At 41.0% G+C, this 22,489-nt stretch overlaps 1 protein-coding gene across 1 annotated transcript in view; it reads left to right on the top strand.

Moving 5' to 3' along the window:
* adamts3 (ADAM metallopeptidase with thrombospondin type 1 motif, 3) overlaps positions 1 to 21,838 on the top strand; it is a 135,581-nt gene extending 113,743 nt beyond the window's left edge. Inside the window, exons 20-24 of the mRNA XM_068720918.1 lie at positions 1,574 to 1,730; positions 2,550 to 2,682; positions 12,996 to 13,203; positions 14,941 to 15,058; positions 17,577 to 21,838. Coding sequence (XP_068577019.1) covers positions 1,574 to 1,730; positions 2,550 to 2,682; positions 12,996 to 13,203; positions 14,941 to 15,058; positions 17,577 to 18,049 — 1,089 coding nt within the window. The 3' untranslated portion in view covers positions 18,050 to 21,838. The remainder of the gene's footprint in view (positions 1 to 1,573; positions 1,731 to 2,549; positions 2,683 to 12,995; positions 13,204 to 14,940; positions 15,059 to 17,576) is intronic.
* The last annotated feature ends 651 nt before the right edge of the window (positions 21,839 to 22,489 follow it).

The raw sequence follows: 22,489 nt of genomic DNA, 5'->3' as shown, positions 1-22,489 counted from the left end.
TTTTTTGTTTCACAATCGCTCCCCCTGTCTAATGCATCTATCTGAGGAGCTTGTTTCCAAACAGCCAAAGACAGGACTTCCATCCAGGAGGCTGTGTCAAACTTGATTTACGTTTCATGCATAGTGTCCTTTCAAAGTGCACACAGGAAACGTACAGTTTCCACACATTACATGCACAGTAGTAGTGCGCGGGTCGGTCCACAACCCGCTGGTCTGGCAGGTTTGGGCGGAGCTTACCAGGAAATATCACTGGTTTGGGTGAGCGGGTTAAAAAGGGACAAAGCAGCGCTCCAAGTACACTAAGTTACCAATATATTACAGAAACATTGAGTGCAAAAATCCATCTTCTCTTCTCATGTGTCTCTCTCTCTCTCTCTCTCTCTCTCTCTCTCTCTCTCTCTCTCTCTCTCTCTCTCTGTGTCTGTCTCTCTCTCCTCCTCTTTCTCTCTCTCTCTCTCTCTCTCTCTCTCTCTCTGTCTCTCTCTCTCTCTCTCTCTCTGTGTCTGTCTCTCTCTGTCTCTGTCTCTCGCTCTCTCTCTCTCTCTCTCTCTCTCTTTGTCTGTCTCTCTCTCTGTGTCTGTCTGTCTCTCTCTCTCTCTCTCTCTCTCTCTCTCTGTGTCTGTGTCTGTCTCTCTCTCTCTTTCTCTCTCTCTCTCTGTTTGTGTCTGTCTCTCTCTCTCTCTCTCTCTCTCTCTCTCTCTCTCTCTGTGTCTGTCTCTCTCTCAAATATCAAACACACACACTTCAGCTCTCGAGTCCTCTTGTCTCTGTCCTCGTCTCCCACCTCAGTCCTGTTATGCTATAATGCATAAAGCAGGCGGTTTGGGTGGTTGATTAACACATATTTGTGCGGGTTTGGCGGTGCGGATCGACTTTCATAAGGGGTTCGGTGGGTGCGGGTTATAAAAAACGTTCACCTTCTCTTCCACTCTTTGTCTCTCCCTTTAAGTCGCGCTCATGCTAACGTAGCGTAGTTTGTTAATAGCCGAACGTTAGCTTTTTACATCTGGGATTGCATTCTCGCTTCAAAAATCATAAAAGTGATGTTCATTTGTGAAGATGATCTCGCGAAACAAAACGTGTAAGTATCATAACCGTCTGTTTTCCACAGAGCTCATTTTCCTATTGGCTTTTCCTCGAGGGAACCAGTGCGATGTTAACTTCCTGGTTGGCCTACAAATATACTGTACATCAGCCTAAATTTCCAGTTACTGTATGCACTAATAAGTAATATCTGTGTATCAATCCTCCCTTAAACCCACGAACAACACCAACACCTGTTTATAGGTTTCTGTTTCTGAACTCCTGCAGTACTTGATCCAGAGGGAAACAGCAGATCAATGCTTTAGTCTTGTGCGTGAACTCCCCAAATGTCTGATAATTCCTGCCTTCAACTAATTACCGTCTCCTATTGACGGCCGGTAATGATCATCACTGAGACTCCAGTCCACATGATGGAAGCTGCTGCTGCAATTTTTCCCTTTTTTCCTGAAATTCAAATATACACTTTGAGTATTTCAATGCAAATATGATGCTTTAATGCCAATGTGCTTTTTTCCCCCTTTGTTTGCAGATTATACCAAAAGACAATGAAACACGGTCTACTTTAATGTACAAGTACATCATCCATGAAGATTCGGTGCCTGTCAACAACAACAATGTGATCCAGGAGGACACGTACGAGTGGGCTCTGAAGAGCTGGTCTCCCTGTTCCAAGCCTTGTGCTGGAGGTAATGGAAAAAATTACCATCAAATTAGAAAACAATAGAGAGAAATAATTCATATGATTGTCTGAAGATTACACTCACCGCTCTTGTTGCAATTAGGGAGCCCTTCACTGTGTAAATCATTGTTTCTCAGCAGGATGTATGATGGATCAAATGTTTTTATTAGTTCCTATTTTCTTTTTGAATTTTAAAAGCAGTGAATCGCTATTATTTTCTTGTCAGTAAACATCTTTACCAGATTTTTTTTTAAGTATTATGCATGTCTGATTATGTTGCCACATATAATAGGATGCTAACATAATTAGCCCCAGTGGTGTTTTAGTGGGTAGGTTTCAGTAACTTTACGAGACTCCTAAATTGGAGCGATCTGAGTCAATGGATGCCATCTTTGCGGTGTATTTTCTGTTTGAATGAGGTGTTTGGTATCGACGCAGTATTCAAAAGTACATATAAAAAAATGGGAGTTTTAGTTTGAGCCTGATACAAATGTTCTTCAGGAGATAATGACGGGTTCTTTACCTTTTAGTGTGAAACAAGGTGAAAAGTAGGGCTGGGTATCTATTATTTGTTCTCATTTTTTTTACTTGTTTCAATACTTTAAAAAGTAATAATGCTACTCAATGTTTTTACAAATGTTAAATGTTAACCATGTCTCAACACAAGTCAGATTTGACTAAAATTGGCAAAATTTAAATCAGGAACTCTCTGGAGAATGAAGAAAATTGATTGAATTATACTTCATAGTTTTCTTTAGATTTTCTAGTGTCTTGTTTTATGGATTACACAAAGATGTTTATGCTAAAGTCGTCGCTTCCATCACAGGGTTTCAGTACACCAAGTATGGCTGTCGAAAGAAAGGGGACACCAAGATGGTCCATCGGGGATACTGCGACGCCAACAAGAAACCAAAACCCATCCGCAGAATGTGTAACCTGCAGGACTGCACACAGCCTCAGTGAGTACAGACTCCACAACGTCTCACAGCAAAGTGCTGATTATAGATTCAAACTGGGATTTAGCTGCAGTCTATTAAGATAAAAAAAAAATGTTACAATGGTTCTGTCAGCACGAGTTGAATATGAATTAGCCTCTCTTCAACTGCACTGTGTGTGGTAGAGTGGGAATAGTGAGAAAATACACCTAAAAATCCGTTTTATCAAGATGGAAACTGTGGTTTACTGGGATTTCCGAGCACTTTCTGTTTTGTCTCTTAACTCTTGAGGTGTAAAAGCAATTCCTTTGTAGATAATCCAGCAAATTAAATACAAAGACAAATCCAAGTACTACATCATATTAATGCAAAAGCATATAGACAAGACCACAAAGGAATCCTGATCACCGATGTGCAACATTGCCCACAATGGCGTTATAAACCCCATAATATAAAAGGATAGGTACCAAACTATGAACAATGAAGTCGTTGTCAAACACATATGGTCTCATAAACAGTATATTATTATAAGTTTTCACACATTCTCCAAAAAGTGGCATATCATCATTTGCTTATATTATTACTTCACATAAACCTTAAAAGTCCTGATAAAAACGTGCAACAGTGGAAACTGTTCGAAAAAGAGCGAAAACATGTGGCAGGTGATTTGATGAACCATCTGTCAATCAAACTCTTACCGAAGCCAAAGTCGAGAGGAGAGTGAAAACATCTTTTCCGTTCTGTAAAGCCTTCAGTGTCGCTCTTTGCTCTTCTTTAAATGAAGAAAACCTCTCCAGCTCTGCTATAACTGATGCTTTTGCAACATCTACGCTAACCCTCTTAAGGAGCCGCCATTGTTGTTTTCAACCAACAGTCGCCTCTCTGAGTCATCTCACACACACCTAAGCCACGCCCCCCTAGCTGCCTGTAGCTCCTAACAGGACGCTGGCTTACCGATCTTAAACGCGTCACTTGAAGCCTGAGGTTGATTTTCACGTGGTCTGTGATCTCACAGTCCTCGCGTGATCTTGTGACGTAGCGATAATCCAGCTGACGTACGAGGTAAAACAACTGGTGCTGCAGCAGAACGGGAACTTGAAGTTCGGGGTCATGAAGTGTAACTCATTTGTGCAATTTCACACAATCCACCCTTGAGCTAAGCCTTTAACAGACTGATTTGATTCAGAGATGCGGGTTAAAATTTTGTTCTCCAGCGACTCAGTTTTGCACTTCCATAAAGATGTTGGCCTTGTGAGAGAGATTAAAGATGAAGAATTAGAATTAAAGCAACGGAGGCCAAGATGTCCTCACTTTCACACCCTGTTCACACATGCCTACTCAAAGTAGGTAATTATTCAGCCCAGATTAAAACAGTGATTTTCGTACCGATTTTCTAGTTCATTTCCCAAAAGATGTGTTTCTACTCTTTATTTTCAAGTCACAGTAGTTTGTTAACATTAAATCATATTAAAAAGGGAAACTGCTAACAGCAATAATATTTTTTCCCACACTAGTTTGAAGTTATTTGGGAATTCCCAGAAACTCTACATCTCACAGTTCCCATAATGCATTTCCATAGCATCGCTCATTAGACCCTCGTTGTCTGTAAAGTGCCTTACCTGTTAAATCACATCTCAGTTTGTAACAGTCCTCATGAGCCACAGAAGACGTTTTGAAACAATTTGTCAGAGTTCCTTTAATATTATATATTATTAAAACAAACTCATGCAAATACTGTGTTTGGTTTCCCACTGAATATGAATGTTGATACTGTTGCCCTGAAGAGCTGCTAACCCTCAAAGTGTCTAATTAGTTTAAACGTGAGCTTTTGGTGTCCCATGACAAATTAAATGCTGAGATGTTCCCACCCTGATAATAATTGAATCTGAAATTTGAATTGAATCTGCCTGAGGCCCCTCATTAAAAAGGGCCCCAAACACCTACAGTATAGATTTATTATGATGTTTAGCTGTGAAAATATTCAATCATGTCACTAAATTACTCATTGTTCCCCAAAATAACAAAAATATGCAATTGAGCTGTATATCCTCCTGCCTATTGTGTGCTTCTACTTCAGAGGAAAACATTTTCGTACTACATTTACTTGAAATGTTATTGGTTACGTTGCAGATTCAGAATCACAAAATCGAACAATTAAATGATAATGCATTATTATTCATTAAAGTATGCAGCGTCATCTTAGTGATGAAAGCTCCAGCTTGAACAGACTTTAAGTACATTGTGCTTATAAGGTCTCTCTTTTACTCTTGAAGTAATCATTGAAATGCAGAACCTTTGCTGGACGGTATTGATCATTTGACTCTTTTAATCATCAATAGCTTTGCTTCAGTACTTTTTCTACCACTGCTAATACCAACACCCAGGTCTGGGTCACTCACTGTCAGAAACATCGGTGAAATACAGTAAGCGGAGGTTGTTTCCAAATAGGCATATTAATAATAATAATACATTTGATTTGTTTTTATTCACTTTAAAAGTTACTCAAAGGCACTTTACGTGGTAAAGACCGAAACAATAAAAGCATTAACAATATAAACAAGGCATACAAATGACATAACAGTAAGAAACAAACCAAAAACATACAGAACTAGTATAACAGATCCAGGTCTTTTTGTCTGTCAGGCACTTGGTAATGGTGGAGTGGGTGGTGGGAGTGACGGATTTGGTGGAGATGTAGAGCTGGGTGTCGTCAGCATAGCAGTGAAGATGAAGACCATGGTGGTGCACGACGTTACCAATGGGGGAGCAGGTAGAGGATGAAGAGGAGGGGGCCGAGTACCGAACCTTGGGGGACACCTTGAGAGACTGGGGATGTGTCAGACTTGAATTTGTTGATACTAATGAACTGTTGGCGGTCGGAGAGGTATGATTTGAACCAGGAGAGGGCTGTGCGAGTAATGTGGATCGAGGACTCGAGACGGGGGAGGAGGATTGAGTGGTTGATGGTGTCAAAGGCTGCACTGAGGTCACACCGGTGGAATATACTCTGCTTCGGGAAGTGAAGATGAGTTTGGTTGTAGAGCGAACTGCAGTTATTGAGCCTGAAGTCTCCCCGAGCACTTTTCGCATGATTATCCGAAGTTAATTAATATAATTAATTAATCTTAATTAATATATGTCCGGTGTCTAAACTGCACCACATTTAACAAAAGCACTCCTTTGGGTCTCCAGCAATACACCAGCCGAAGTACATCGGATGAGCCATACTCCAGATATGCAAAGGAGACAGACACACAGACTCCTCACTTTATAGTTAGTGTGGAAACGTCTTAACGTAATGGAGTCATTAATTCAGTGTTAAATAGTTCAGATATATTCAGCAGCTATTCCCCTCTGTGCTGCAATTTAGCAGCAGCATTAATCGGGAGTTAAACTTGTCTCTTAATGTTACTTTTACAACTTCTTTTAGTGACACGACAGATTCAAACCCTCGGAGATCGAGCCAAAGCCGATAAATCTCTAAGCACAGTGTTGATTTACACTGTGTGTAGCCTTAAATCTGCTGCGCCTGGAGCCAGGACAGGTCTACTTTCTGTCAATGCATCCCTTCAGTGTGACTTGTTAGGAGAGCAATGAGTTGTGTCGTGAGAGATCCATCATAGAGGTCCTGTTTTGAATTCGGCCCCAATCATTTAAAAGCGATGGCAACTGGATTAAAGACGAGATAACGGGAGCGAAAAACAGCCTCTTTCGGTGAAAACAAACTTAAACTGTGTGTAGCAGCTGAGCTGGAAACAGCAGCAAAAATGTGAGGAAATGAACGTGTCGTCTGAGGTGATGGAGTCTAAATGCAGGCCGTGACAGAAAAGGCCTGCAGGTGAAAGAAATGGATGCTTCAGCTGATTATTGATGCCGAACTGCAGCCAAAATCATCCACCCAAAGCGGCTTCAGCTTAATCAGGCAAATTCATTACTCGGAGATGATGCAACGTAATATGTTGAAGACCTCACATAGTGAGCTAATGTTTACCCGCCGGCTGTTCTGTCGAGCTTTAAACCAAAAAGAAAGACAGAAGCGAGCGATGTAAAGCTGCTGTGATCGGATGCTGGATGAAGCATTCACTCCCTGCTGTATGTGATTCCTCAGTGTCTCATCTAGATGATAAACTAAGATGATGAACATTATATCTGCTAAACATCAGCATGTTAAGATTGTCCTGTTAGCATGTTAGCTCCCAGCTGCTAGCATGGCTGTAGACTCTTCAGGACAACACAGAGTATGACACACAGGGACACACTGAGACTTTGAGATGGTGATGCGAGCCTCTGGAGGGTGCGAGACAAAAAAAATAAATATTTTTGGCAGTAATTTTAACATGAATATAGTTTTTGTGGTATAAAGAGAATCTGATGATGCTGATGGCCTTCAAGTCACTTTAGGACGTCTTGTTGACTCCTGCTACACTGAATCAAAACAAGAGCCAAGATGAGCTGGAGCACTAGTCACAGTTTGTCATGTTCACGATGAAAATGACTGAACCAGTCATATTTAAACAGAAACGAGAATCAAGCCAAATTCGGAGGGTCCGCTATTATCCTAATTAGATTGGCCCAGTCTGTCAGGAGTTCTGCACTGTGCTGTCTGCGGATGGGAGAACGGGCTGGCCCACAGCCGACGACCACACAGAAACCAGGGAAATCACAAAATTGAAAAATGAAATCTCTAAGACCAGGTTCGGCCCGGAGCAGATTGGCCGTTCGGGATTCTTCTTGAAATTCCCGAAGGCCAGTCCACTTCACCATGAACCCACGTCAGAGCACCAGCACAAATTGTTTTCATATATGGACCTGCACGCCGCAGTTGAATATGTTGAATATGCATCATCACGTGTGTTCTGGATAGTTAATCTATGGAATTTTCCAACATGTCAGCCAGCTGGTGACAGTTTGAGGATTGTGGTCTTGTTTCAAAGATGTTGCTTATAGAAGTGAATCGATCAAATTTTTTTTATATTTGTACTGGACTGCATTCCCCCCCCCCCCCCACAGAGACATTGGGAAGTAAAAGCTAGTATTTTGGTGCAGATCCAATAATGTTCAACATAAAGAGATGGAGCATTTTTGATGTAATAATAATGTTTTGTATGTTCCAATGAACTCCTTTAGTTACTCGAATGGGAGAAAAAAACATAAAACATTTCTAAATATTTTCCTGTTATTGAAATATAATAAAATATAAAGAGCATTGGAGGTCTCTGAGGACATTTCTTTTCTACATTCCCTTTGGTGTCTGAGTTAGTCAGTGTGAGGAGACAGACCTTTGAAAATGAAAGGCAAATTCCGTCAATAGCTGGCTGGCTTTTCTTTTCATCATTGCTGGACTCGGGACCTTTGCTTCGTGACTTGACCGGTCTCTCATTCTTTAGTTCAAGGAAAGGACTGGAATTTTCGAGCAAACTTGAGAAGATTCCGTCAGAAGAGATGAGAAATGTCAAGGAGGAAATTTGGGACAGTGTGCCTGAAAAAGATAAGATTACAGTACCGGTGATGTAGAGCAATATCAGGGAGTGAGGTGGAAGGAAAGCTGGATATTATGACAGTACATTTGGTCGAAAGGAGATTTTTAAAAAGTCTGTCATTTAAAAGGTGGACTAAAACTTGCTATCGTCAGTTTGTGGGGGGAGCTGGAGGACGAGATCACAGAGGCCTGAAAGAGAGGGGATACGACTCTGCATGAATAATGTCGCAGACAGTTTAAAGACAGGGTAAGATAGTCAAACTGTAGCTGATAGTTTCACAGGGATCCTCCTGAAACTGGTCTACGACGATCAGGCTTCAGTATGATTGTGCTGGTGAAAGTCCTCTCACATTCGTACGTTTTCACTCAGACCGTCACTCTGATAACTTAGAATCTGAGCATCCAAAGATTAAAATCCTTAATCCGGCTTGAATATGTTGCAAAAAATTGACCACGATCCAAAAGTGTATTGTAAAAAAGTGACCGTGTAAAGAGTCTATTTACGTCAGACGTTCGTAGACGTGCCAGGTTACCCGGCAAAAGATGCCGCTACGCTACTCTGACACACAGCAACTGTGTAAACCCGGTTGGTAAAAGGGGTTTAATTACTGTGCAATACATTAAAAGTGTGTGTGTGTGAGTGAGTGTGCATGATGGGTGAATCTCTGCGTCTGTCCTCGGCTAATCCTGCAGACTGCTGCACCAAACTGTTGTTCAAGGACCTCTCGTGGTGAGCAGTGACTCGCACTTTCTCCAAACACCTTTTAATGCCTTGATACTGCCATAGCTGAATCCTCACTCACTACTCTTAACCGGCCCCCAGACGATAGGGGCCGCAAGTGACAACACAGCTGAGTGCATCGTCTCCGCTCAGCTGCATGCTCTGCGGCAAGAGACACATTTATTTTGTGCCTTTTTATTGGGCGTCAACCTGACGTTTACACGCGTATTGTCAAAAGAAATGGACTAAATAAACGCTGCAAGTGAGACGAAGCTGACATCTGCATGGATTGCAGTGAGAGACGTGTGAGCGATAAACACGTGTGATACAATTTTAGTCTCGACGGGGGGATTTAGCCAGTTGTGGGTTTTATTTATTCAATCAAACTTTTTAACAGCGGTCGTTGCAGACGCACCTGGCGTAGATGTCCACACTACTGAGTGCGCCTTTTTAGTTACTTAATATTTTGGGTGCACTTTCAGTTTTTGCCTCAAAATAAAGTGGTTCCTATTATCTGGATACATTTTTTGGTGTTTTTAAAACCGGTTTCTTGCCCTGTCAAACTCTCTGAAACTAGTATTTTCCTATTAAAGGGTAATTTCACACAGATCATGAAATGTACTGTACATGTTTCCCCAATTATATAAAGCTACACAGTTGTTAACGTGCTGGTTTTGAGATATCTATTATCGAGATTTCTGCCACAACCCGATACGACACGTCATTAAAACGTCTAAAAATTACAACTTCAAAAAAGTAACAAAAATGGGTCTTTCTAGAAAAAAAAAGAAAGAAAGAGATGTGGAAAGGTATCAAGTTTCAGCGGCTTAGATCGCAACACCTCCACAAATAATCAATATCTGTACTTGGAGAACTAACCCTTTAAAAAGAAATACATCTGTGGCTGATGTTGGGTAATTTTCAGTGCTTCTAATTTTATATTCCAAGAATACTCTATTATCTACACATCCTGTGTTGAATATTAATGCCCTCTCTCTCTCTCTCACACACACACACACACACACACACACACACACACACCGTCTTTCTGGGCAGACATACAGAAGAGTTCTGGTGATATGTTAATATAAGTGATAATGTCTTGATTATGCCAGTATAAGATTAATCATGGGTGGAATGGATTTAAAGAAATCGCCCAAAGCCTTTTGTACTTAAAAATGGAAATGTACTGCCATTTACAAAAATGTACTTCTGTAAATGGCAGCTTTCTATATTGAGCTGTGTGTCTGCATTTTAAATGATGTGCGTAGCTTCATGTTCCTCTTTGCCGATGAATGAGTCTCAACTCCTCTGAGAAGTTTGGAAAGAGTCCGTCTGCATTCAGAGCGCTGAGGCTTTGTGATTAGCAAACACCTCACCGCTGCATGCTTATTTAGCAGCAGTAGAAGAAGAAGAATGGTAAGTAATTACTATCCAAAGACAAAGAACGGTGCTTTCAAAGCTGTTTGCTCCTGCTCCTGAATCCCACACTCGATTCTTTGCTGCCCTGCAGAGAAGCCTGAATTCATCTCTAATCATTGTACCTGCTTTTTTCCCTGCATTCAAAAGTCTCATATTATTCACCGCCTCAACAGTTTGGATGTCACTGCAGGTGTATTAATATTGTGAGGGAGTGTTTCTTTTGAAGATTTCAGAAACCATAAAAGTTTGAGATACAAAAGTGAAGGGGAAAAAAAAGCAACATGGAGCCCACAAGTACTTCTGAGTGAATAGAGGTGTTTCTTCTGCACAGTATATCTTCAGTTTCACTTTTAAATCTTCACCACAATCCTCCAAGCTCTCATTTAGTTATAATTCCAACCATATGAGCCGTTTGTAGTGTTTATTCGGCTGTTAGATAATCTAAAAAGCAGCTTGTGGAGGATCCAGAGAGAAGCATGCCTGGTGTTTGCCCCAGTCTGTTACGGAATTGAATTGAAGGACGGAGGTCTGATCAGAGGTTTGGTGGAGAAGATTATCTGTCAGTGTGACGGCTTTACATATTCAGACCTGGATCAATCCGCCTCTCACCACACAGCACCGCGGAGAGATTACCGGGTTAGTGAGGTGGATCTGTGTTCAACCCTGAGGTTTCTGTCTCGCAGAGATCGCTCACTTCAAACTGGACTAGATGCTCTCAGCTTCAACTGAAACTACAAACTTATCAAAGAGGCACATCGATATAAATTGATTTGAAGGCAGGTTTTTGTTTCCTCGCAGCAAAACGTTCGGTTGTTTGTTAGAGCTGCAATGATTTAGTTGACTAGTTGACATCTTTCAAGCAAAGATATCTAACATTTGCTGCTATTGTATACTGGATATATTTGGGTTTTGGACTGTTGGGTGAGCAAAGTAAAACATTTAATGACATCCACTTGGGCTCTGGGAAATTGTAATTGACATTTTAGAGACAGAACAATTAATCAAGAAAATAATAAGCAGATTAATCAATTTGGCAAAGATTCTCTTGAATGAGTCGGACTTCAGTCTCTTTGTTTTGGAAATGAAAACAGTTTTTTCCCTCTGATATCCAAACACACATCTCTATCCTGTCTCTCTCGAAATGGGGTTTCATATGACGGGTAGGACGTCCAAAGTCATTTAATTGGATGTTTTTTTTTGTAAACACCCCTCAGTGCTGGAGGAGTCGTCACACGTTTCTAACCAACCGTTTTGCAGAGAGAAAAAAAATACTCTGATTCAGATTTTTTTTAAACATATTTGTCACATAAATAAATGAACAGAGCGGAACCAGGATTACAACTGAAAAAGCATTATTTCACTGGGTCTATAAAGTGCTATCGGCTGCTTAGACACTGCAGCCCTTAGCGCTAAATGCTAACATCGGCATGCTAACATGCTCACAGTGACACATGATGTTTAGCAGGTTTCCCATGGTCACCATCTCAGTTAACATACTAGCATTTCCTTATTGGCACAGAAAGTGCAGCGGAGGTGGATGGAAATGAAAATATACGGGACAATTTGAAACATTTGACCTGCTCTGGTGGCGCTAGAGGAACAGTCAGGAGATCACAGAGTCAAGAGGATTCATCCACTGGAGACCATTAACATCTGGACTGAAGTAGTGTGCGTATGCTTTGATTTCCAGTCGATGCTACGACTCATCTCCCTCCGACTTTGAGCTTTTCTTTTTACTGATATGATGCATAAGTAATTCTATCAGTAGTCTGTGAAGTTCTCAGTTTGATATTTGTAAAGGATATGATCTGCTGCTGAGTCATCGGAGAGAAAAACAGTGAAATACAATAAAGATAAATATGACAGCGTCAGACTGGCTTATGTGCCTGCAGTCAGGTGTACCAGACAATGGCTGAATAACAATAATTATGCAACTGTCACCGGCAGTATCAGAGGCGATTTGATGTGAGATAAAGTGCTGCAGGCTGCTGGATGACTTCAAGTGTATTTATTAATGAAAACAAACATTCAAATGCTTCTGTGCAGCACTGGGTGGAGATATCTTCCCTGCTGTGGGGACTCTGAACGGCACGGAGAGATCAGAGGACGGAGCACTTAACGAGTCGTTTCATGAAATTGTTCTTCGCAGTGACGCATGGATAGTTTGACATCAATTTTGCAAAACTCATTCGCATTTTAATTTGTTCATTGAATCACGAAGTTGAGGACTCAAGAGTCCAAAGAGAGGCTTTGTTTATTCTTTTGGATTGAAGATGTTTTTAACTCGTTGATGAACTGAGCTCTCAGCTGATCGTGATCTTGTGTTCAGGGCTCATTCGCTCCAAGCGAGGCGTCGAGGAGTCGGCTGTGTTTGTTCGGATTGGTTCCTGCCGCTTAGAACGGCTGTATTGAACAAATAAGCACAGAGAAACTTGTAAATCTATCTGTGAACTCCTTTGGACAAACTAATGTAAAAATCTCTTAATATCACAGGAGACATTTTACTGCAGAGCGAGAACTTTTCATTTTGATACTTTCAGTACATTTTACAAAGCACTTTTACTCATGAAAGATTATGCGTGTAGGACTTGTACTTCTAATAGAGAACTTTTACATCTAAATGCTTCTTCCCCCTTTTAAAAAAAACAAAACATTACATAATCAGCTAAACCTGCTACATATCCCCACGTAATCTCCTCACTTTGTTTCATCCAGATGGATCTCGGAGGACTGGGAGCATTGCACCAAAACCTGCGGCAGCCTGGGCTTTCAGATCCGGATCGTTCGCTGCGTGCAGTGCCTCAACGACGGCACCAACCGCTCCGTCCATAGCAAGTACTGCAGCGGGGAGAAGCCAGAGAGCCGGAGGCCTTGCAACAGAGTGTCGTGTCCTGCCCAGTGGAGGACCGGAGCCTGGTCAGAGGTTCAGTACCCACATCATCTATTTGAGAGGGAGAGATGACTCTAATATTAATAGGATCACTTAGCCACAGATCAATGTGATTGATTAGTTCAGTGTCATCTTGCTTCCAATTAACTGTCAGCTTACTCGCTGCATGCTCGCAATTTTCCTGCAGTGTTGCAGCACGCTTAAATGTGCGTGAAGTTATTTCTTGACGAGGTCATGTATAAAGTGAAAAATGAGGCATCTGATATTTAATTTAGGGCAGTGTCATATCTCATTGGAAAACACTTCAGTTTTAGTTCTCCCATTTCATCAAATGAGAAGTTTGAAACCATCAAAAAATCCAATAAATCAGACGTCCTGCTGTGCGGTGGAGAGCAGAAAAGAGCTAATAAAAAGCAATTCTTCATGCCAGCAGCTGGTTTGTGTGAGTTGGTTTCAGATTTTTTGATATGGTCCATCTTTATGTTGGAATATAGCTGTTTGTATGCATGTATACATGTATATTTGTGCACATAATAGTTAAGGAAGTTATTTATTTTTATACAGTAGATGATTGTGACATGTATTCTTGATAAATAACAACTTAATACAATAAATGAATCAGGAAAATGATAATTTCTTCGCTTCTTGTAGGGTTTGAACTGTATTCATTTATCTTGCATCGGTCACAAAACTCCTTTGGGCTACAGCTGCACATCATTAACTAGCGTTAGCACTTCTCTGCTACGCTAGCGAATAAAGACCTACTACTGTACAGGAACAGTGTTGTTCCTTGATCTCATTGTCTTCTGCCTCCATCTCAAAGGGATGTGGTGGTTTACTTTTACTCTGTGATCTCAATCAGTTTGACATCCTGGAACGCATATTGTTGACCCTCCTGTCTGATTCTCTCTGAAATCCCTTTTTTGTTTTTCCAAAAATGTGATAACATTTTAGCAGGGAGTCCAGTTAGTGACAGTGTGGGCTCCATGGAAGCTCCGAAGGGTAATTTCCCCAGACACGATTTGGGTATTCTTCAAATATCATTGCTATCATAATGTGCATTTTGAAGCTGCCTGATTAAGTTATAGAACAGAAAACCATAATAAAAAGCAAATAGAGTGAATTGTGAAGTGATTTTTAGGAGCTGGTTTAGAGCAGTAAGAGAGGAGTAAGCTGGCAGTATGAAACAGGCAGTAAAAGGTGTTTTAAAAAGGTGTGAGTCACCGCAACCACAAAGAGGTCCTTGAGCCTGCAGCCATAACTGGCCTCCCAAAATATTATGCAGTTTGCTGCTGCAGAAGGCAAGATTAGCTGTGGACAGACACAGAGGTGACATACAGACATACGTGACCGACTGCATGATCCTCCTAGCGGAGATAAAACTAAAGTTGAAATCTCAGACTAACTCTTCAGCTATGTTCAGAAAATCCATCCAGACACTGAAAAAAGTGCAGTGTGAAGTAAAATCTGGTGCAAAAAGCAAAAGGAAGCTTTGATTTCGGAGTAAGAGATAGACTTCATTCCCTGCAGATTCCCCTTTGAGGAATCCAGTCTGAAAAGGGGACAAAGGAAAGTCTCCACGCTGATGCTTTTGCCAGGTCTGCTGTGCAGCGAGACATTTTGATTGTAGGTGGAGATTGAACTTCAAGTCGGCTTGTTATCCCCACCAGTCGGTTTGACATTTACTGCGGCCTGTGTGACACGCCTCCGCTTCAAAAACCGTGTTATTCTGCTGCATGTGAGTGAGTTCCTATCTGCGCTCTTCCACAGTGCTCAGTGACCTGCGGAGAGGGGATGGAGAGGCGTCTGGTCACATGCCGAATCGGAGATCAATGTAACGGAGAGAAACCGGAAACTGTGAGGTTTTGCAGACCGGGACCCTGCCACGGTAAGCATGTCAGTTATTAAGAGCTGAAGGAAAACAAATACCTATTCTAGTCCTTTCTAGAATAGGTATTCCGCAGTTTCTACGGATCAACATATTTCAGCACATTCTCCCTCTTCAGAATGGTGATCATCAAGCAATTCTTTCAACTAGTCCCTCAAAACAAGAAAACAAAATTTCCTTCTGAATGCTATTTTGGCAGGTTTCACCTCCTCAACTACAAATCATGTATGTAAATCAGTTTACATTCATTTCCGCATGGCATTGAAATCAGTTGGCAGACCCTCGAAACTTACCAGAGTTGCACAATTCATCACAGTAAACGTCAAGTCTGCATTAATTAGTTTTAAAGTTCTATTGTTGGGTCCCGCTGATGAAGTTCATGATCACATTTCTTGAAATATTCTGCCCTTCAGCTCACAACAACAATACAACGGCTGCTTCTGGGATGAATTACTCGTTCATGCAGGTCTTATGAGTCTGCAAATTATTTTCATGACAAACAGAAATTAATGGAAAACAACTAGTGCCTGGAAGGAAGAAAAAATACGTATGCAATTTAAAACACAACAGCACGGTTTGCAGAATAGTCACCGGTACAGTATATGTTTATTTGTAGTGAATGGACTGACACACGTCTCTCTAGTCAACAGAGAGACAGTAACCTTTGAAAAACACATTAGTTGAGTACATAGGGGAGTGTTTTAGGAATTTTAAGATAAATATTTCTGCGTAAGCTTCGTAATTTTAAGACTCACGACTGAATGAATGAGCGGCCGTTCACCGATCATGCTGATTGATCGGTGAATGCCTACTTTAAAGCAGCTGACTCCAGTCATTAGTTATGGCACTATGCTGTAATTGCCACTTTTTCTGTCCTGGCATTCATTTAAAAAGAACAACATCTTCTGTTGATGGTCAGTTAAAATGTTTCATTCTCAATTGTCAACATATACCAATTACTTCATTGAACTCTTTCCATAAAGCATAAATGCCAAAACTGATTAGCAGAGGAGACGCGGGGATAGATTCGGATGAAGATGTAAAAACACACATTGTTTTCTGCAGTGCTTCAAAGCACATAATGTCTATCTCATATCGAGCTGCACTTTATGTGGCCGCTGTAGGATATTTCTTCTCAAGAGCTTTAAAGTGACATTTTGAATATCCGGAGAGTAATGATTAAACCACTTCACTACATTCATACCTGTTGTGTATATTGACTTACTGCACTGAGCGTACTGATGATATGGATTCAGATGGAATCCTTCCGCCTCGTTGACGTCCTGAAGCACATTTACACCGCAGCAAGTAGAAAGAAAAAGAGAAGCAGGATTTTGAAAAGGCTAAAATGAAAATTGAAAGTCAGGAAGTTGTCCCAACATTTTATGCTGTACACTAATTATTAATTATAACTTATTACACAATATAAAACACAATTGTCACAGTTTGTCATACTTTATAATCCACTGTCCATTAAACTTATGAAAGAGAAAGCAAAATGCATGTAAGTGAATGTGTTTTTATGTTTGCAAATAGGTTCGCCTCGAATGACTCCCTGAGGGACGAATGAAGTGTTTTGAATTTAAAGCGTATTTTTTCTATAATTTCACATAACATGTTGGCGCTGTAAATGTCTCCTTTCCTTCCTTTGTGTGTTGCATTGATTAAAGTGAAGTCGATCAACAGCACACCAAAAAAAAAAAACATTCTTCAGTCTGCATACTGCTGAACTTTTACAGAGTCTCACTTTGTGCCCCTCTTGAATTAACGTAACATTTTAAAGCCTCCTCTAACATTCTGGATGACATTAAATTCTCTCTACAACACGATAAAAAAGTTTTTAGACATCTGAAATATTAATAATTAAGATTAGGAGTTAAAGTCTACAAGTTCAAAAATGTTTTTCTTCTCAACCAAATGGTTAGAAAAGTCTTTGAGGATTCTGGAAATACCCTCAGAACATTTGCAGGCCATTTTTCAACCATCAGCAGGTATTTATCTTTTAGAGATACGCATGCTTATGAATGTTTTTAATCTAAATGTAATGCTGATACGCGATAGGCACAAACTGAGGCGAACTCAAAACCTGCATAGATTAGTATACAGCATTGTGGAAGTGAACAGAGTTGTAGGCTAGCTAGCGTGAGGCTCGATGGCACAGAACCTTTATCGTGCCTTGGAAACATCGGCGGCGGCTACGGCGGAGTTCGGAGGTTATCGTCCGGAATTTAACCCCTAAATATCAAACGTGTCTGAAACTAGTGGGACAGCCCTGATGAGGCTGCCAACGGTTCACAAGGTTTAAGACCTCATCTGTTAACCCCTCACATTAACAGATAATCTGGGCTGAACATCGATACCGACCAAAATCCTAGACCAGATTTTTTTTTTTTTTTTTAATGGCACAAACACTTGGCCCTCTAGTCTCTGATTAAACCTGCACCCACTTCTACTCCTGCATGTGTGGTCTCCTTCCAAGGCCGCACCGAGCTCACGTTGAATGCTTTTTGCCTTTCAGATGAGCCGTGTAATGGGGACAAATCCATCTTCTGCCAAATGGAGGTGCTAGCGCGATACTGCTCTATTCCGGGCTACAACAAACTGTGCTGCGACTCCTGCAGCAAGCGCGGCGGAGCTCTGTCTCTGTTCTCGGAGGCGGCCGAGACCGAGGAGCACGTTCGCTTCGGATCGGCCTCGCAGCTGCTTGAGACGCTGACGGCCTCTGCGGCGGCCAACGCCACACGCGGCGGCAAACGAGGCTCCGGCAAAGGATCCGGCGTGTCAGGCAACGTCGCGAGAGCCGCCGCCACCCCCGCCCCGCTGAAAAAAACCCCTCCAAAGATCACGGCGGCACCCCGGCGGGTCCCGCGACACCTGGGCCTCACTGGCAGGAAGCTGCCCGCTATGGCGCCATCTCCCCCGGAGGGTCAGAGGTCGAGCAGCTCGACGGATAGTCGGCGGCCTACAGCGTACTCTGAAGTGGAGAGATGAGAGTGAGGCCCTTTCCCCTTTCAGGACTCGTAATGTACAGCAGCTTCATCCTGAGTCTTCTCATGCCAGAAACACCACAGAGAGATACAAACAGAGAGAAAGAAAGAAAAGTGCTGGTTCACTTTTAGAATGTCCCTTCCCTTTTGCCCCTCATATTGACTTTTAAAATGAAACCTCACAGGGAGCTCCCAGAGCATATTGTGACTCAAACAGCCGAGTTGCTTTGCTTTCATACATTTCATTGAGAGGAGAAAAAAATACAATGCATTTAAACTAAAGGAGGCACGAAGGTCCCAAAACCTCTTCATCCGTGTCAAATGAAAAGCTTAATGAATCACTTTCGGTATCAAATAGCCAAAGGACAGCTAAATATTTTTTTTTAAATGGCATCTAATTAACTACACTGATTCTAAACTTTTTTTAACCGTAGATGTTACAAAGAAATGGTTGCTTAATTCCAACCAAACCTTCTGAACCCAACGACTGTTGTAGCTTTGTTCGACGTCGCCTGCAGCGACAGGTGCAGTTAGGTGTCTGTGTTTCCCCTCTGCTTGGTCTCGTCTCTGGCCTTGTGATTCAATGATTTAATACGGGTCTGCAGAGGGCTGCAGCGGGTCTTCCGGTAAATCCTCAGCAGACAGCGAGAGGGAAAATGTCAACAGGTGCCGTCATTAGAGCTGATTCAATTTGAGAAAATGTATGCAGACTGCACAGCTAGAGCGCAGGATAGAAATAGACACAGGAATTAGTGCAGAAGTACACGCCACAACACAGCTGGAGTTTAAACAGTTCCATTCACCGGGATGTTGTTCTTTATCTCAATCCCAGATTGCTACGGATTTGATTAACATTGCAAAACGACATGTTGCAGCTGATGAAATGCCTTGATGTTAAAATGTCTAGACTGTCACCTTTTGAGTTGTGCGGGAGGTTTGATTTGCTCTGAATTTGAAGTGGAAAGATGATGGGCAAAAAGTTTGGACGATCATCTCATGTACTTGAATGTTACAAAATGCCATTTTTCTTGCCAAAAAGATGTAAGTGTGAAGCTTGACTTGCAGAGAATTAAACCTGTCCCAGTATTTGAGGAGTCAAAACAAAAACCTAACACCAGACTTTATATGGCCGCTAATGGAAAGCGGCCAAACCAGTGACAACCATTAGGAAAATGGTTTTAGTTGTATAGATTTTTTTATACAACCAGCAATGTCTGTTAAATGGCGCTCTACAGTTTCTGTAGAAAATGGGTATTTATAAAGGTTCCTGTAAATACTGTACATGAAAATATCAGTATTATTTTAAGAAGCTGAGGATACTTTCAAAAACCATTTTAACCAATTATAATAAAATATATTATTCTAAATGTTTACAGTTTCAGCAGCGGTGTTAAATGGACTATACTAATGCACCATCTCACTCTAAATGCTTGTTCTCTGGGGAATGTTTGAAGAAAATAGTTCAACATTTGAAGAAGTACACTTGTTTGCTTTCTTGCCCGGAGTTGGATATGAAGATTGATTCTATACGCTAAATATGAACGCCTCAGCCTGGAGACTTTCAGCTTAGCTTAGCATAAAGACTGGAACCAGGGGGAAACAGCTATCCTGGCTCTGTCCAAAGTACGCTCACTAAGTGATATATAATATATCGTTAGTTTAATCCCTACAGAAAAAACGACGCAAACATTGTGTTAGCTTTGGGCAGAGCCAGGCTATCGGTTTAGCTAAGCTAAGCTAAATATCTCCTGGCTATCATGTTTTAACATGCAGACAAGAGAGTGGTTTCAATATTCTCTAACTTTGGGATAGAAAGCAAACAAGCGCATCTCACAAAATGTTAAAACTATTCCGTAAAGAAGCATCTTATACATGTTAATTTACCCCAGACTTTACCTCTTTTCCAAATCTGAAGTTTGTATGGTGCTAGCCATCGACCTTTTTAACTCTTTGTATTGCCCTCCGTCTGAAAGTTTTTGCTCAGAAAGGTTGAAGTTGTCAAAAAGAAGGGAACTAAGTAGGGAACGTATTTAGCAAGTGTTCCTAAAACTGTATGTTAAATACAGCCGGTGTTTGTTCAGCTTGAACAACTTAAAAAAAAAGAAGAAAAAAAAAGAAGTGAAAATGTCACCATGCAACTGAAACGTGTTTGGAAATTCTCTACTTTGATGTGACCGTGAAAGTGTAAAATGCTCATCTTGAAAATGCTGTTCAGTGTTGAATTTGCAGGTTCTTTCCTACAGTGACATTTACTGTTTGAATTTCAACTCACTTAAAGCTGCATTAAGCGTTTTCTGACCACTAGGGGGCAGAAAGACTCCCAAACAAACTCACAGTTGCATATTTACAGATCCAGCTTAAAAGAGAGCAACATGAGCATCCCATTGAATCAAGTTTATGTTCACCTGATGAATAGAAATCCAACATTCACTCTCCTCTTAGCTCCGTTTTGGTCTCTACCAACTCCTGAGGGAAACTATCTGTTGTGATAATCTGTTAACATCTCTAAATGTTCCACTTTTCTAACCAGCTTGCCTATTCCTCTCTGCCGTTTGGTGCTAACATACACACAGCTGTTAGCTTTTAGCTGGGGGAGCTGACGAGAGCAAAGCCAACGTGCAAAAAGCAGTGCAGTGCTGTTTACTCCCGGGGGGTTCAGCGACCTTTCACAGTGCAAATTGATTTAAATTTGAATATCAAAAAACTCGCTTAATGGAGCTTTAAGCTCATCACATCCATTTACATTCAGTCTGAAGAAGGTTTTATTGTACATTTTGTGTTTGCAGGAACAAAGCATCATTGTAAGCACAAGATGCTAAAAGGATTTTGATATATTTTAAACATTTATTTTTTTTCCAAAGTATTTCCGAAGTGGCTTTTTTTTTATGGTGGAAGAAGATTCAGGAGAGAGAAAGCTATTTATTGAAGAGAAAAAAAATCCTCACAACCACCATGCATCTGACTGCAATAGCAAAGACACAGTTTTGTGTTTTCAGCAAAAAAATTTAACTATTCACACTCACTCCTGTGTGCCAATGTATAGTACATGTATATAGCATTGAGTACATAAATATTTATTGAGAGTTAAAGTTCAGCTTTGTTTTTACAGTGTGTGCAGTGCCAGCTGCTCAATAAACCATTGAGTCACATTTATGAAAATCTTTCATCCACAATTTCACTTTTGAAATGGATTTCTACTAAAAAAAAAATACCAAAAAAAAACATGATAGGCTAGAAATTACATTGTTTTTTGCAAACAGTTAGATGTAAATATACATGCTCAATGTTGAGATGTTTTACTCGTCAGAAAGCTGTCTTTTCACAGCTGTTTTGTAGAAGTTGTTAACAGAGCTGTTCCATGACCAGACAAATGCTTTATTTTAACCAATAAAACATTAATAGTTTAGCACCAGTAAACCAGTAAAGTTGTTTTTTTTTATGCTGTTTGTAGATGTCAGTATTGTCTAACCATTTTACATTTTCCTCCCTTGTTCTTTTCACATCCTTTACTTGCTGCCTTTACAACATTGCTGCTAATGTTATACAGAGCTTGTAATGATAAATAGGATATAGTTGTAGATGTTACATTGACAATCCCTGAGCCTCAGACAGATATTACTGCAATGCATTCTCCATGTACTGTATTAATACCCCCTGTGCTAACCGTGCATTTTGCATATTACGATTGTCATGACTGTCAGTCACTCTCTGCTCTATTCGCTTTTCCTATGTATTTGTGTAGATTGAAGTGTACACTACTGATGCTGTTTGTTGTAATGGGGAGCACATAGCAATAAAAGATATGATTAACTACTCGGATTTCTTGCTTTCAGGCTTTCTACATGAGTAATGCAGCATTAAAGAAAAACATCTGGTCAATCAATTGATTCCGATGTTACAAGACACTCTTAAGAGAGTTTGTATAAAACGCAGCAGGCTGTTTACTGACGACATTATGCCACTCAGTGACGTGACGACGCTATGCTCCTGATTCAGGCAGCAACCCACGTTTTCTGCAAAGTGAAGCCAATGAGGAAGTGTCTTAAACTTGCATTCTCTCTACTGACCATCAGGGGGCGACTCCTCTGGTTGCTAAAAGAGTCTGGTTGTATAGAGGTCTATGAGAGAATGACCCTACTTCTCACTTGAGTTATTACCTCAGTAAACTGCATCACGTGATGTGATTAACAACGCATGTCATTGGTCGGTGTGTTTCCTGGATCGCTGAACGAAAAGCTGCGCCGGTTAATATAGAAGCGCTCCGTCAAAATTTAAGGATTTTAGGTCTAGGTCCGGATCCAACGGCGCCTGGGTCTGGACCCGGACCACAGTCCGTCTATTAGTGACCCCTGATTTAGAGTCAAATAGACCATAAAGCAGGGTATGCTTTAGGGCGGGACTACCTTGTGATTGACAGGTGGCTACCACGTCGTTGTTCTGTCTG

Source organism: Cebidichthys violaceus, unplaced genomic scaffold (assembly GCF_023349555.1).
Source record: "Cebidichthys violaceus isolate CVI_PGR_0920_01 unplaced genomic scaffold, fCebVio1.0.p SCAF_26, whole genome shotgun sequence".
Taxonomy (NCBI): Eukaryota; Metazoa; Chordata; class Actinopteri; order Perciformes; family Stichaeidae; genus Cebidichthys; species Cebidichthys violaceus.
Note: the sequence above shows the minus strand (reverse complement) of the source record. Positions and strands in the feature narration are given on the sequence as shown.